This window comes from Capra hircus, chromosome 13 (genome assembly GCF_001704415.2).
Source record: "Capra hircus breed San Clemente chromosome 13, ASM170441v1, whole genome shotgun sequence".
NCBI classification, from domain to species: Eukaryota; Metazoa; Chordata; class Mammalia; order Artiodactyla; family Bovidae; genus Capra; species Capra hircus.
The window spans coordinates 74,131,961-74,149,385 of NC_030820.1; the positions used below are offsets into that span (position 1 = coordinate 74,131,961).

At 45.8% G+C, this 17,425-nt stretch overlaps 1 protein-coding gene across 1 annotated transcript; it reads left to right on the forward strand.

Moving 5' to 3' along the window:
- Positions 9 to 16,954, forward strand: ZSWIM3 (zinc finger SWIM-type containing 3). The gene is made up of 2 exons (XM_018057935.1): positions 9 to 480; positions 14,552 to 16,954. Exons 1-2 carry the CDS (start codon positions 326 to 328, stop codon positions 16,473 to 16,475), a joined length of 2,079 nt encoding a protein of 692 aa, XP_017913424.1. The 5' UTR covers positions 9 to 325; the 3' UTR covers positions 16,476 to 16,954.

Consider the following 17,425-nt stretch of genomic DNA (forward strand, 5'->3'; position numbering starts at 1 on the left):
CCCATCTGCTCTCTAGCAATTGAGGAAAATGAGTGCCAGTCCGGCGAACCCATGCGTGACTGGATATGACGGTGAGGGGGCGGAGCCTCGAGACTGGATAATAAGGGCTCAGTGTCATTTTTCCCTACTTGTCGGAGAGCAAACCCACCTAACCCACGGTAACCGTCTCAGGCAGAGGGCTTCTCCTGAGCTCCGTAACAAGGCACCCAATAGAGGCCCGCTCTTAAGGCATCCTGGGGACCAACAGCCTGTAGGCCCTCCTAGGTGACCTCTGATCCCCAGTGTTGATCTTAGTGCAGCCCCTGGCTGGGCCGAGGGGGCGGCCATGGAGCTCGGGAGCTGCTTCAAGACCTACGAGGACTTCAAGGAGTGCTTCAGCGCCTACAAAAAGGAGAACAAGTGTTCCTTCATTCTCAGGAACTGCGTCTCCGTCCGGTACCACAACCTCAACCATGGCACCTCTATCCGCGAGGACATCCTGTAAGGGCGTGGCGGGGGCGGGGCAGGAGGGTGGGGAGGAGGCCGGACGGTCCCAAAAAGGAGGGCGGCGTGGAGGAGGGAGTGCACCTGGGCGCCCCCCGACCATGCCCCGTCTCTGAGCAATTCCACATTGAGCACCTGCTTGGTGCCTGGGAAAAGCGCAAAACCTCCACAGGCATCGCCTTTTGACCACCCACGTCACCTCCACTCACTCATGCCTTCATTCCCAGCTTTCCTGGAATTCATGACGACTGCAGTTTATCGCATTTTTTGAGCACCTGCCATATCCCAGACACAAAGTATAGCCTTCACAATGGATGAAAAGGCCTTGGCGAGAATCTTGTTCATGTCTTCTCTTTACAAAGCAGTGACACTGGTCAGTCGTTGGTTCGTTAGATTGGTCATTCATTCTTTCATTCTTTTCTTAGTTCTGTAAATGGTTCTCGAGCTCCAAAGATTAACAAACCGGTTTTCAAACACTTCCCATGTCCCAGGCAGCGTTCTCTATTCTAGGCACGCTTTCACCTACAGGGGTGTATTGAAAATCACAGGTAAATGTCATTTTTCCCATTTGGCAGATGAGAAAAGAGGCTTGGAGGCTAAGCTAAGGGCTGAAAACTCACTTGCCTTCAGGACTCAGGTGAAACAGCCCCGTGTAAGAAAGCTGAACTTTTAATTTAACTATATGAAAAGGAATGTTGAAACAATCAACGCCAGGTCTTTGTGCTAGGGAGAATAGGCGTGTAAACTGGGCAAAATTGAGAACAGGCCAATTAACTGCAGCTGATGGTCTCCATGTGAGAGCGAAGATCCAGTGTTCCCAGATATGGGGCAAACGGAGTTAGCAGTCCAGGCTTTATGTGAATGTGTCCACTTTTAAAAGATTGGAAATCAATTCACATGTGAACATGCTTTCTATGGGCCAACTTTGAGAGTCAAAGTGTATCTGAGTTTGAGACCTCTAGGTTGAGACATTTGGCCAAAGCTCACTCTCTGGCCAGGCAGGTGGTGTTTTTTTTTCCCTGTTCTGAAGTCCAGTGCTGTGCTGGGTACAGATAAATATGAATAAGTAATTAAACTTGTGCTCGAAGAGCTTGAGATGGCATAGTACATGGACTAGTGTGTGACAAATGCTTTATTAGATATGTGCAGAGGAAGAAGTGACAAGTGTCTGGGAAGACAGGAAGGGCTTCACACTGGAAGTAATGGTTTCTGCTGGGCTGTGAATGAAAGCAGAAGGTTAGTGCAGAAGTTCAGTGGTTAATATCAAGTATCACAGAGGGGTTTGACCAGAAGGAGCTGTGGAGTGAAGACACAAATATATGAAAGAATGTGGCATGTTTGAGAAACAGTGTAGGATGCCATACCTGGCAGGAGGTCATGTCAGTTGCAGTTCACCCATCAATAAAAGCTTCCCTTGTGGCTTCACTGTAAAGAATAGATCTGTAACACGGAAGACCTGGGTTTGATCCCTAGGTTGGGAAGATCCCCTGGAGAAGGGAAAGGCTACCCACTCCAGTATTCTGGCCTGGAGAATTCCATGGACTGTATAGTCCATGGGGTTGCAAAGAGTTGGACACAACTGAGAGACTTTCATCAATAAATGTTCATCGAGCTTCCCTGGTGGCTCAGATGGTAAAGAATCTGCCTGCAATTCAGGAGAGTGGGGTTTGATCCCAGAATCAGGAAGATGCCCTGGAGAAGGGCATGGCTACCCAATCCAATACTTTATGGAGAACCCCATAAAGTGTGACTGTGAGGTGTTTGGACTTTGATCTATGCCTGTAGCATCTTTCTAAGCAATGAAAGAATGTAAAAAAAAAAAAAATGCCCTGCTTCAAACTGCTTAACAGTATAGGCCAGATAAAGTGCAATAGCCTCCCTGATGCTCTCTTGATTAAGTCCAGGACTATTATTAACCTGGCTCACCAGACCATCTAACCCTTTTGACCTCCCCATCTTGCACTGTGTGCTCTGTACTCACCAACTTACTCCATGATCAGCTCTTGTCCCAAGCCCATAGCTTCCTAGTCCTTGCACTTAACCACTTCTGCTGGTTAGAATAACCTTGTCCATCACTATAGCTCTCTCTTCCTCAAACATCAGTTGTTTTGTATACTATTCTTTCTGTACTGTATATCCTGAACTACAATTTACCTAACATTTTTCTTTAAATTGTTCTAATATTCAAAGAAACTTTAGAACCAATCTAAGTAATACTATATAAGAAGTAACAGTATGCTGGCCAAAAAATAGTATATCTTTTATAAGTAAGTATTAAACATTCATGTGTTCTCTGCAGTCATTTTGGACCACTTGTGGAAAACTCTGTCTTAGCTAATTGTTACTTTTCCTTCAGATACTAGCATAATTTCCAAAAAGCCTTTCTTAACTCCCTGAAGCTTAGGTTCAGTGCTCCTACTCTGTGTTCTGACAGCGCTTGTTATAGCTCTTTGCACATCTTTTTGGAATATAGTTTACAGAGGTTTCCCTGGTTTGCTGAGCTCTTTGAGGGAGGGACTCTGGTTTACTATTTTTTGCATTCTCACTGATTGACACCATGCTGCTTGCTTAGAATCAAGTCCAAACCCCTCATAAATGCACCTAGACGCCCTTCGGGTGGATCACCTCCAGGGTCTAGCACAAGGCTTGTCCCACAGCAGGCCTTAAGTGACCGTTGAATGATTGAGTCATCGAGTAGTAAATGTATAACTCAGTGAAACTGGAGCTGCAGGGACTCAGAGAAAAGTCACAGTGGGCTGGGGAAGTAAAGAGAGACGAGGAGGCTTGAGCTGGGCCCTCAGAGACAAGGAGGTGTCAGGAGGTGTATTTTTTATCTGCTGCTGTAACAAATTACCACAAACACAGTGATGAAAGCAACACAAATTTAGTAGCTTACCGTTCTATAGGTTAGAAGTCAGGCCCAGATCTGACTGGGCTAAAACCAAGGCCTCAGCAGAGTTGTATTTCTTTCTGGAGTCCCTGTGCATGTGTGCTAAGTCACTTCAGACTCCATGGACTGCAGCCCTCCAGGCTCCTCTGTCCATGGGATTCTCCAGCCAAGAATACTGGAGTGGGTTGTCGTGTCCTCCAGGGGATCTTCCTGACCCAGGGATCTAACCCAAGTCTCCTGAGGCGCCTGCGTTGCAGGCGGCTTCTTTCCCTCTGAGCCACTGGCGGAGCCCCTGGAGTCCCTGTAAGAGAGTCCATTTTCAAGCCTTCCAGCTCCTAGAAGCTGTCCACACTCCTTGACTCATGGTCCCCTTCCAGCTTCTAGAAGCTGTCCCCATGCGTTGACTCATGGTCCCCTTCCAGCTTCTAGAAGCTGTCCACATGCCTTAACTCATGGTCCCCTTCCTCCATCTTCAAACCAGCAGTGGCTGGTGTGGTCCTCACATCTTATCACTCTGATCCTGCCTTGTTCCATCTCCTTTTCTGGTGCCCCTTCTGCCTCCCTCTTCCATTTTTTAGGATCCTGTGGTTATATTAGGCCTACCCAGATAATCGATAGTTTCCCTTTTAAAAAATCAGGTAATTTTAAAAAAAAATCAGGTAATTAGTACCTTGATTCCATCTGCAATCTTAATTCCCCTTTGCCATGTAACCCAACATATTGACAAATTTTAGAGATGAGGAAGTTGGCATCTTCAGGGGCCCATCTGCCTGTGACAGGAGGGTTAACATGCTGGAGGGAAAAGTGGTGTGTGAGCCAGTGCATATGTTAACATGCTGTACCTGGAAGGCAGTGAGGAGACATACTTGACTAGAAGGAAGATTTATGCTGGAGCAGTACCAAAAAGAATGTCAGGGACTTAGCTAACAGAGGTGCAGATTAGTTTTATTTCGTTTTTGCAGGTTGAACAGTTATTTAAATGAATTTGTTTTTGAGTGGTCAATATAGTCATTTAATTTTTTTAATGTCAAATTACATCAAAGTTTGCAAAAGGCAATGTCCCTTCCAGTATGTTATCTAGAGACAACCACTCTTATCTTCCTGACATACTCTGAGCTTGAAAAAATATATCTTGTGTATACATATGCACCTTTAAAAAAAAAAAAAGAAACACCGGTGACTGACTTTTTTTTTTGTTTTTGGTGACAATGTACCGCATGTGGAATCTTAGTTCCTTAACCAGGGATCAAACTTGGGGCCCCCTGCATTGGAGTCTTCACTGCTGGACCACTGGGGAAGTCCCTTGCATACTGCTTTTATGTATCATTCTGCACCTTGTTTTTCTCACTTATCAGTGTATTTTGGAGATTACTCCACATCACTCCATTGTATGAGCCATTTGATTCATTGATTTTGGCAATTGTTAACTGAAAACTTACTCCATGCTACTGTCTAGAAACAGTGTTGAAAAACATAAGTTGAGTCCCTGCCTTCATAGAGCTTGCCCTCCAGTCAGGGAGACAAATATTAAATTCTAATTGCAGAAATAACAATTTCCTTAAAATAGTAGTAAGAGGGAATTCCCTGGCTATCCAGTGGTTAGGACTGCTAAGGGCCCAGGTTCCCTTTCTGGTCAGCCTCAAAGCCAATTAGTCAATCAATCAATAAGATAGTAGTAAGAGTCTAGGCCAAAGCCTTTGACTGTGTGGATCACAATAAACTGTGGAAAATTCTGAAAGAAATGAGAATACTAGACCACCTAACCTGCCTCTTGAGAAACCTGTATGCAGGTCAGGAAGCAACAGTTAGAACTGGACATGGAACAACAGACTGGTTCCAAATAGGAAAAGGAGTACATCAAGGCTGTATATTGTCACCCTGCTTATTTAACTTCTATGCAGAGTACATCATGAGAAACACTGGGCTGTTAGAAACACAAGCTGGCATTAAGATTGCTGGGAGAAATATCAATAACCTCAGATATGCAGATGACACCACCCTTATGGCAGAAAGTGAAGAGGAGCTCAAAAGCCTCTTGATGAAAGTGAAAGAGGAGAATGAAAAAGTTGGCTTAAAGCTCAACATTCAGAAAACGAAGATCATGGCATCTGGTCCCATCACTTCATGAGAAATAGATGGGGAAACAGTGGAAACGGTGTCAGACTTTATGTTTTTGGGCTCCAAAATCACTGCAGATGGTGATTGCAGCCATGAAATTAAAAGACGCTTACTCGTTGGAAGGAAAGTTATGACCAACCTAGATAGTATATTCAAAAGCAGAGACGTTACTTTGCCAACAAAGGTCCACCTAGTCAAGGCTATGGTTTTTCCAGTGGTCATGTATGGATGTGAGAGTTGGACTGTGAAGAAAGCTGAGCGCCGAAGAATTGATGCTTTTGAACTGTGGTGTTGGAGAAGACTCTTGAGAGTCCCCTTGGACTGCAAGGAGATCCAACCAGTCCATTCTGAAGGAGATCAGCCCTGGGTGTTCTTTGAAAAGAATGATGCTGAAGCTGAAACTCCAGTACTTTGGGCACCTCACGAGACAAGTTGACTCACTGGAAAAGACCCTGATGCTGGGAGGGATTGGGGGCAGGAGGAGAAGGGGATGACAGAGGATGAGATGGCTAGATGGCATCACCTACTTGATGGATGTGAGTTTGCGTGAACTCCGGGAGATGGTGATGGACAGGGAGGCCTGGCGTGCTGCGAATCATGGGGTCGCAAAGAGTCGGAGACGACTGAGCGACTGAACTGAACTGAAGAGTCTAGGGAAGACTAGTAGTCAGAGCCAAAGGAACAGTCTAGGGTACCAGGTGAGCAAAGACAAGGAACTTTAATCTTGTACATAGCGTGGGTGTTGGCTGACACTTGATGCCAGTGCGGGCTCTTGGGGAGGAAGAAACAGCCATCCCTGATATTTTCTGGAGATAAGTTTACAGAGCACATTCACTTCCTTACCTGACTTGAACCTCTGAATCTCCTTGTCAGAAGCAGGTTTCACTCTCATTAAATGAGTTAATACATGTAAAGTATTTCTCAGAAGGCCTGCTACACAGAAAATATTCCATAAATATTATTGCCTTTATAATAATGTTATTGTGCAGATTAGGGGAAAAGGCCAGGAGAAGTTGAATGTTAAGAGGACTAGAAGTTCTACCTCTCTGCTTTACATTAAGGCTCCTAGTTTCATTATGTAACTCTTTGGAGGCGGTTACCCCCTAGCTCCTCTGTTCTTGAGCAAAAGGGAGGAGAAAAGCTGGATAGAGTCAAGGCAGGCAAGGAGCAGAGGCCCGGGTAGTCAAGGCTTGAAAGAGGAAAATAAGAGAACCTGTAACAAAAACCACCCCCAGCCCCAAAACCACCTGGTGGGAGCCAGGGAAGTCTGAATTTAGGGTACAGTTACAGTCAAGGAAAATAAGAATATGCAGAAATGAGCGAGCAAGTCAGAGCAGGGAGTGGGGTAAGATTTCTTTCTTTTTTCTTTTTTGGCCGCACCATACAGCATGTGGGATCTTAGTTCCCCAACCAGGAGTTGAACCTGCACCCCTGCATTGGAAGTGCAGAGTCTTAACTACTGGATTGCCAGAGAAGTCAGAAGATTTTCAGAAGTTGTAAGAAAGCATCAAGGTGTTAGAACTGAAGATCAGACCCATCCTGTTTATTGCCACAGCTCGAAGTTGCCTCTTCAACCACTGGCTTGTAACAACATCCCGGTGTTGATTCAGCCAACAAATTTCTAGTGAGAGGTAAAAAGGTTTACCCCTGCAGGCTTGAGCTAGGATAAAAAGATTGAGTGAATTGTGGTCTGTACCCTTGAGGAGAATCATATGCCAGAGCTAGTTTGGGAGGAAGTGAATTCTGAGCAGCTTAGGCCTTCAGCAGAGAGGGAGTGACTGCTTGTTAGGGTGTTGTAAAGGGTATTCTTGGAGCTTGTGTTGGATACTGACTCTGTGCCAGAGTGCACTGAGTTGGGCTTTTTGAATGATGTATGGATGTGTGGGATGAGCCCTTCTCTTGTGGGACTGGAGGGCAGGTGGGGGAAATGTTTTCAGCGAGTAATTTAGCAGAGCGGTGTTTCCTGCAACCAGATAGACATGCTACTGGCGCTCAGGCGAGATGATTTTAAGTGTTCATGTTAATATCTACACATAAAGATCCTCATTAAATAAACTGAGCTGATTTAAAGAAAACCATTTGAAAATACTAATACAAAGATTATAGGAATGGCTATGGCATATGGAAAGAGGATCGGTGATTCCTTGACGTTCAGGAAAAGCTGGCGTATCTGTTAAAAGTGAGAACTCTGAAGTCAGAAAGACAGGCTTTAACTCAGTTAAAGCCAACAAGACTTTTAATTTCCACAACACAGTTTCATCCTCTGCAAAATGAGGAGGATGTGGCGAAGATTACGTAAAATACACGTAGTGGTTTAAAAGTGAAGTCCCTCAGTCGTGTCCAACTCTTTGTGACCCCATGGACTGTAGCCTACCAGGCTCCTCCATCCATGGGATTTTCCAGACAAGAGTACTGGAGTGGGTTGCCATTTCCTTCTCCAGAGTATCTTCCCAACCCAGGGATCAAACCCAGGTCTCCCACATTGTAAGCAAGACGCTCTTGCTAGTGGTTTAAGCACAGTAATATTTGCCAAAGTCATAGTTGTATACATGACAGAAAATGATAGGTATTTTTAAAAGAGTCAGAGAATTGTGTCATGGGAGTTATTACTAAATGACCCAAAATCCCAATCAACTGGGAGATTGTGAGTTTTATGCCCAGTTTCCCTTCCCATATTTTTATGTACGACTGTTACGTGTGTTTCTCTTTTTGTTATGTCTTTGAGGGATTGATAGTCTTCAAACATCCTGTGAGGTATTCTGTTGTCTCTCTCCATTGCTGTTCAGTCTAATAGCTACCTTTTTTGAACACTGGAACACCTTCCCAAAAAAGTGTTCAAAAAAGGTAGCTGTTAGACTGAAGACTATCAACCTCAACATGAATCAGTCATAGGTATACATATACATATACGCCCTCCCTTTTGAACCTCCCTCCTCTGCTAAGGATTTTACAGTTTTATTTAATCCCCATCACACCCTTTGAACTAAGCCTTTGTTATCTGAGTTTTCATTTTCCACCTATCCCTGGTGGCTCAGACAATAAAGCATCTGCCTACACTGCGGGAGACCTGGGTTCGATCCCTGGGTTGGGAAGATCCCCTGGAGAAAGAAATGGCAACCCACTCCAGTACTGTTCCCTGGAAAATCCCATGGGCAGAGGACCCTGGTAGGCTATAGTCCATGGGATTGCAAAGAGTCAGACGCGAATAAGTGACTTCACTTTCTTTCTTTTCTAGTCACAAGGCTGTGTAGGAAAACGAAAATCATGCTAACAAACTAGCCACTTTTAAAATTAGTTACTACTTAGTCATTCCTTCTTGCTTGTCTCCACCAACTCCATCAACATCTTTGGTAGTCAATTTCTGGCTAATGAATAGATGAGGTAAACCTCAGGATAATACAATGCAAATAAAATTGATTGCAAACTGAAATAGCATGTCTTCCAAGAGCTGCGGTACTTGGTGAAGTCCCTGAGAGTCACAATAGAGAAATCCTTACATTCCCCACAGCCTTATGCCAGCTGACAGACGGAGAAGGAAAATCAAGGACAATGATGTGATACTGACTTGAAAAACAAAGGATTTCCAGAGCAAAAAATTAAATTAGGCCCTTGGGAAACATCATAAAGCACAGGAATATTTTGGTAAGATTGACCTTTATATATTGTGAAAGTGAGCCAGGAAATAAAGTATAAGAGTGTTTGGGGGAAATACATCAGGAAAAAAAAAATTGATTCTTCAAGTGGTTCTTTGATTATTTTAAGAACTGGCAGACAGCCACCATTATAGCTTGTTGTTCACTTGCTAAGTTGTGTCCAACTCTTTGCAACCCCATGGACTGCAGCACATCAGGCTTCTCTCTCCTTCACTATCTCCCAAAGTTTGCTCAAATTCATGTCCATTGAATTGGTGATGCTATCAAACCATCTCATTTTCTGCCACCCTCTTCTCCTTTTGCCCTCAATCTTTCGCAGCATCAGGGTCTTTTCCAATAAGTCAGCTCTTTGCATCAGGTGGCCAAAGTATTAAAGCTTCAACTTCAGCATCAGTCCTTCCAATGAATATTCAGGGTTGGTTTCCTTTAGGATGGACTGGTTGGATCTCCTTGCAGTCCAAGGGACTCTCAAGAGTCTTCTCTAGCACCATAATTTGAAAGCATCAGTTCTTCAGTGTTCAGCCTTCTTTACAGTGCAACTCTCACATCTCTGCTGCTGCTGCTAAGTCGCTTCAGTCGTGTCCGACTCTGTGCGACCCCAGAGACGACAGCCCACCAGGCTCCCCCATCCCTGGGATTCTCCAGGCAAGAACACTGGAGTGGGTTGCCATTTCCTTCTCACATCTCTACATGACTTAAATTTCATTACATACAATATTTTCATAATTTTCGTCTCATTTTTTAAAGATCTGCTCAAATCTTTTTTTCTACTATTTTCTATCAAACATGGATTCTGAAAATGTCTTTTGGGCTGCAATTAACTGAAAATCCTGACTCAAAATGCTTTATTTCTTAGCCCAGAAAAGGTGATTGTTTCAGTGGCTCAGGCTTTCCGTTTCTTTCCACTCTCCATCTTCAAGTCTCAGCTTTGTCCTCAGAGTGTCTCACCACATGGCACATATGTAGGAGTCACATTCAGAAGAAAAAGCTTGCCTTGGTTTCCTACAGACTTCCTATCATGTTTCTTTGCAGAATTGGACCTGTATCCACAGCCATTCTTAACAAGATTACCTTAATTGGCTTAGACCAGCCCTGAAGCACTTAGCTGTGTGGGGAGGAATAACAACCTGAATGAAACTGGCCCAAAGGAAGGAAGGAGGGGGATGGGGGATATTGGATTAATTACCAACCGATCATGCCTTTTTTTTTTAATTGAAGAATAGTTGAGGGAACTCCCTGGTGGTCCAGTGGCTAAGATGGTTAGGACATGGGCTTTCATTACCATGGACCCAGGTTTGATCCCTAGTTAGAGAACTAAGATCTCCCGAGCCTCAAGATGTGGCCAAAAAAAAAAAAAAAAGGAAAGAAAAGAATAGTCACTGTACTACATAAGTTACAGGTGTACAGTATAGTGATTCATAATTTTCAAAGATTTTACCCCATTCTTATTATAAAATATTGGCTATATCCCCCATGTTGTACAGCATATCCTCATAGCTTATGTTATACCTAATAGTTTGAAAGTGTTAGTCCCCTACTCCATCCTCCCCCTCCCCCCTTACCTCTTCCCACTGTTAACCATTAGCTTGTTCCCTGTATCTGTGAGTCCACTTCTTTTTTGTTATATTCTCTAGTTTGTTATATTTTTTAGATCCCACATATAGGTGATATCATATTGTAAATTACCTTTCTCTGCCACAACCTTTTAAACAAATTCACTTTTGTGTGTGCTAAATCACTTCAGTAGTGTCCGACTCTGTGCAGCCCTATGGACTGTATAGCCCACAGGCTCCTCTGTCCATGAGATTCTCTAGGCAAGAATACTGGAGTGGGTTGCCACGCCCTCCTCAGGGGATCTTCCCAACCCAGGGATCAAACTTGAATCTCTGACATCTCCTGCATTGGCAGGCAGGTTCTTTACCACTAGCGCCACTGGGAAGCCTGAATTCACTTTTAGTTGTAGTGATTTTTCTTGGATCAGGTACTGATTATTCAGAGACCAGTGCTCTGGTTATTTCTGTATTTATAGATAAGCTTTGGAGGCTGAGAGGAAATGAAGTGACTTGTTCACTCTCACACAGCTAAGTGGTAAAGCTGGAAATTAAACTCAGATCTTCTGAGTCTTGTTCCTAACTCAGATTATGTTGTCTAAAATGGTTTGACTTCACCTGTAAAAATTCTGTCCATTGCTCAAGGTACAGTTTACACGCAACAGGGACACAAATCTCATGGAAAATTAATCGAAAGCTTTAGTTCTGTCCCAATCCCCATAGTCAGGGGGGATTAGTCTTTATTCAGTTATAAGTGTATTAGTCATACCTCTGTTTAACCCTTCACTTAGTTTTGACTTTACTGATCATCTGTGTACTAATCTCCCTGCTCAACAGACTTTGACAGTAGAGCCTAATTTGTCTCCATCACCTTCTGAGCAACTAGTATAGTGTTTGGTACAAAACAGACTTAGTAAATGTTTGAAATTAAACAAAGAACTTGTCCAAAGTTACAGTTAATAGTAGTGCTGGGATAGAAGCCAAGTCACCTGACAGAACTCTCCTGGTGATCTTCCTACTGTGCCGCTCAAACTGTAAGATGAATTTCCTGTCATGCCATCACTCCTTTAATGTGTGTGTTCTGAGCACCTATTCTGTGCCAGGTGCAGTACTGGGCACTGGGAGTACACGGGGGGCACAGTCCAGTTAGAGGAAAATAAACACCTACAGAGTAGATTTGGCTGACTTCCTTCCTTCAGGTCCTGGCTGAGCATGCTGGGATAGAAGCACTAGGGGGGATTCAGAAGTATAAAACCCTATCCCTGTCTTAAAGAGAGTCTATGCCTTCACTTGGGAGATAGAAATAAATATAGATTAAAATTACTACAGTGCTCCAATAATTCTTCCAAAAGACTTGTGTATTTCACTGTGTGTAAGTTACAGCTCAATACCAAAGATTAAGGGAAGCAGGAAAAAATGACCGAGGCTTTAACCTAGTGCCCCTGAAGTTTGAAGTGCTTGATGCCAACAAGCGCAGTATGTTTGGAGATCTTTAAGGACCTTATTGAACCTGAATAAAGTATTGAGGGTCAAGTTGAGGAAGGTAAAAATGAGAATTCAGAAGGAGAAATATTTTGGAAGAAGACAGGCAACATAATGGTTAACTACATAGACTGTAGCCATGCAGGCTTAGTTCAAATCCCAGATTCTCCAGTTTTAGCCAGAGGGTTAAATCCCAGATTCTCATGCTCAAGAACCTCTTTAAGCCTGTTGCCTCATCTGTAAAATGTGGATGGTAGAACCCTTTTATTAGCATGAAATGATGCATGTAAGAGGTTTACATGGAACTTGGCATATAGTAATCCTTATACATGCAATAGTGGGAGAAATGAATTTAAAAGACTTAACATATTGGATATAAACCTGGAGAAGGAGGAATTAAAAAGAATGCTGATGTCTCCACAGGGAGGTGCAGTCGTTAATGAACTAGGAAAAGGGGAAAGAGTTTTATGGTTGGCACTCACCAGTGTCTTTTTGTTTTTCTTTTGACTAGGTTGACAAGCATGGATTATGAGCACATAAAGTCAATACAATGTAATGAGCTAAGATCTATGCCAAGATGTTGAGCCAGCGGAAGGGTAGGGCCCATCCTGAGGGCTTGGGGGAGGCCTCCTAGGAAAGAAGGTAGTTGCATCTAGTCCTGAAGATTGAGTAAGCTCTGAGATGAAGACAGGTGGGTAGGGCATTCCAGACAGAGAGACAACACGAGCAAAGGCAAAGAGGTGAGACACAGTGTAGGGAACCCGGGAAGCAGTTGGTCTTTCTAGGGTACAATAGAGTAAGACGGTGGGGGCAATGGAAAACAGGCGGGAGATCAGGCGGAGGCTGTACCGCGGTCACACCTTGCTGGCCTTGCCGTATCACCAGGCCACTCCCTGAGCCAGGGATGACGTGGCCGCCCCGCTGCTGTGCACACAGCAGGTGCAGGCATTTTCAGCCTCAGGCCCTTCCGCCCTGTAATTTCAAGCCAGACTTCCTATTTCTCTAAGCTTGCCCCACAGGGTGAGCAAACAGGACCAGATGGATTAGTGTTTGGAAAGGGTTGTTGAGATGCCAGCGTTGTGTCGTGTCATGCCAGAGGCTGAGATTTTTTTTTCCCCTTCATTAATCTTTAGGTTGGGACCTCTCTGAGGAGGCAGGGGTGTGACCTGTCCCACCCACCTGTGGTCCCTGAGTCATTTAGCCAGCCCATCTTTGACAAGCATCTGCTGAAAGAATAGCATTTGTGCCAGGTGCTTAGAATACGCTGAGGACTGATTTACTCTTGACACTTGAAAACAGCCCCATCCAATTGGAAAAGTACTGCATAAACACCCAAGAATAGGTCACAAGTCTTAGGAGCTGTAATAACAGTTGATGACTCCTATTTAGAATAAATAAAAGGCTGAACCAGGCTCTGGGCCAAATACTACCTCGGTGGCTTATTTAAATCTCGTAACAACCCTATTTAGTTTTATTTTATGATGTTAAGGAAACTGCATACAGAGAGGTGAGGTACCTTGCCTAAGATCAAACAGCTTCTGAGTGGTAGAGCCTGGATTCAAATCCAGGAGTCAGCCTCCAGCCTCCCCACTGTGTAACCACTACTGCTACCCCAAAAATCTGCTAACCTTTTGTTCCAAATAAATGCTATGAATCTTAAGTAAGGAGCAATTACTGTGGCTTGAGGGCATCCATAAACGTTTCCTGGAGAAGGTAGGACCTAATTTGGGCCTCAAAGGTAGAAGAGGGGGAGAGAACAGATATTCAGTTTAATTACCAGTTTCCTTTGAGTAGGCGCTTTCAGCCTAGAATGGCAATGCTGGTAGAATCCCAGGGATCATCAAGCCTCAGGGTTCTCACTCTCTCAGGATGTAGACATTTTTCTTTAAGTCAAAGATGAACCCAGATCTTTCCTCTTAGAGAGAAAGCCCAGATCTACCCTAACCCCTGAGACCTCTTTTATTTTTGCTGCCTGAGGGAGGAGGCAGAGAAGGCAATGGCTCCCTGAAGGCAGGAATGAAAGGACACTTTAGACAGCAGGTAACTAGCTCTGCTGTTGCTGTTTATCTATTTCCCCTTATATCTTTGCCTCAGATTGACAACTACAGATGGGAAAATGAGAGTAAATAAAAGGAGTTGGAGCTTAGAACTTCTGTAGATGCAAATTAAGGGTGTTTTAATTGGATGGGGTCTTGAAGAAAGACCTGACCACTTTGGGACTGGAGTGTGAACGTGAATCTTTCTCTCCCATATCCTATACCACACTGTGGTCTCTAGGAAATGTATCAGGCACTGTAAGTCCCTACAGGGCCTAGACTTGTAAGAGAAAAATGAGTGGTCAGCACCTGTTTCATTGTTGCTTCTGCCTTCCCTAGATATGTGCAGGTGAAATTTGTCTGTATTCGGACCCAGTCAAACAGGAAGAGAGCAGCAGAAGCAGACATGTGCCCAGCATACTTGCTCCTGCGGTACAATGAGAAACTGGATAGACTGTTCATCAGTGAACTCAACACACAGCATATACACACTGACCCCAAAACCACGGGTCCTAGAGGAGACGCCACCGGCAAATCTCAGAAGAAACTCCAGTCTGCACAGCCTGAGGTCAACAAAGACCTTGGCACAGCTGCTAAGCCCCCAGTTGAACCATCGTTTTGCTTAGACAAGGTGCAAATACCCGCCAAGCCAGAGCAGGAGGGCATTACTCCTTCTGACCTGGCCAAGATAGCCAAAGTGATGAAGAACTTTCTTAAGGTGGACGTGGGTTCCATGGCCTCCTTCAGTGTGGGCAGCAGCCGAGACCTGGACCGGCTCAGTTTCCAGAGCAGCAAGATGAGCGATCTGTTTGTCCGCTTCCCAGAGAATCTCTTGCTGCACCGGGTAGAGAATGCCCAGGGCCACATCCTCTACGCTTTCCTGGTGGAGAGCAAGGAGCGAGAGGGGCGGGTGGTGCACTTCGCGGTGCTCAAGGCCGAGACAGCCACTTCCGTGGCCAAGATGCTAAGCATCTTTACGGAGTTCAACTCAGACTGGCCCAAGGTCAAGGTGGTCTTCGTGGACCCATCCTTCCCTCACCGAGCCATCCTGCAGGAGGTCTTTCCTGGTGCCCGCACCCTCCTCTCCATCTATCACACGACCCGACTCTTGGAGAAGAAGCTGCATCGTAGTTCCGCAGATCCGTCCTTTAAACGGCTCATGAAGGAAGCCCTGCGGGAGGCCGTGTTTGTCACCTCCGAGACCAGCCTGCAAAATCTCTGCCAGATGTCCCGGGCCCTGCTCGACGAGCAGCTTTTCAGCTTCCTGCAGGCCCACTGGTTCTCCTGTGAACTGCTGTGGTACATGCACGTCAGGAAGGGCCTGCACGCCTGTAGCACCTACATGGACAGTCTGGACATCGTCACCAGCAAGGTGTCGAGCCTCTTCCGGGAGCAGCAGTCGCTGCTGGACTGCATCCTCCGCTTCGTGGATTACATAGACTTCTTTAACACCAAAGGCGTGAAGAACTTGCCCACTGCTCCCCCCAAGTTAAAGAGAGCCCGGTCAGCAAACACGGCCCCCAAGTCCAAGAAGCCTTCTGGCATCTGCAGAGGGAGCCTCAGCAGGCCCCCTGTGCAGGATGCCAAGCCAGAGCAGGTGCGGGGGCCGCCATGGCAGCCTCCCCAGGGGCAGCCCTCGCAGGGCGGCATGCTGGCCTCCTTACACCAGAGTGGCTCCGACCTGGCCTACAAGCTGTGCCACAATGAGTGGGTGGTGGTGCAGAGCTCCACGCACCTGGTGGACGTGGCTGGCTGTGCCGTGGACGTGCAGCTGCTCGAGGACTCCCATCAGGTGAGCAAAGACGGCTGCAGCTGCAGCTGCTCCTTTCAGCAGCGGTATCACCTGCCATGCCGACACATCCTGGCACTGCTACACACCAGCCAGAGGCCCGTGAGCGAAGCCATGGTGTGCCGCCGGTGGCAGAAGAGGTACCAGCACCTCCTCGGGCCCAGCGGGGAGCTCCGGGACCCCATTCTGATCCCGGCAGATGCAGGCCAGCCAGGAGAGCCGGGACGGAATGACATGATTCAGGACCTAAGCAGGGAGCTTGCAAATCTGCTGATGCAGAGTGAGGGACCAGAGCTGGAGGAGCGCTGCTCCACGCTGCGCAAGATTGTGGACATCTGGGCGGCCCCCTGCCAGCCTCCTGAGCCCAGTCACCAGCCAGGGGACTTCAGGGATGTGGGCTGCCTCCCTTTCCTCTGGGGAAAGCAGGAGGAAGGGGAGGGACTGGCTCCTGCTGGCGCCACCATTCACGGTTGAAGAACTTGCGCTGGCAGGCTAGGCCGCCAGCCCCTCTCCCTAGCAGTCTGAGAGCTCAAAGCGGGCAGGACATGCTCGGGGTCAGCGTTTTAACCAACGTCTTTCTAGGCAGGGTTAGGAAAATGGTTCCGAGAGAAAGAAGAGGAACCCTACTGTCTGACAGTCCTTTGAATCTGCCCCATTTCTGCCCTGCCTTTGGTTTTCCTTGGGAGCCTCATTCATTGTTCAAGGCCAAAGTTATTTCCATGCAGAAAGGTCATTCCTCTTTCCCCCTCAACCCCTGAGATCAGACCTTACTAACTTTACAGAGATGATAACCCAGCCCCAGGATAGGGGGAGATAAAACGGACCTGGTTTCAGGGACTAAAGGGAAGGAGCGTGCTACTTGGCTGTTGCTGCTCTTTACAAAGAATGTGTTTGTACCTATTTTTATTCATATTAAAGTTTTGTTTTGTTTCTGTTCTTTAAATAAAAGCAAATAAGCAAGAGAAATGTGTTCTGCCTGAACAGTGAAGGAATCTGGGTGTTGTGCAGCCAAATAGAGTGTGATGCCTCAAATTCAATGATTAGCGATCCTCCCCTTGCTTCATCCTCTTCCTGCAACCAAGTCTTCAACATGGACTTCAGGCTGCCTCATATTCTAGCCTGAAGAAGCCAAATAGATTGGGAGGGAAGAAACCTGGGTCCAAGACTTGACTGCTCTCAACTTGCTGGGTGACTGTGGGCAAGTCCTTAATTTCTTTGACCCCAGTTTCCTCATCTGCAAAAACGAATCCATTGGCCTGTTCTAATCCCAGTTTCCCTTCTAGATTCAATGGAGGTTTAAGCACCAACACAGACTTTTGTTGTTGTTGCTAGTTTGTAACCTTAGTCACCTAAAGCCTGGTAGCTTCCCAGCTTTCCAAGAACCATCTTCAACAGAACCGAGGTCAAAAGATGGTAGTCAATCC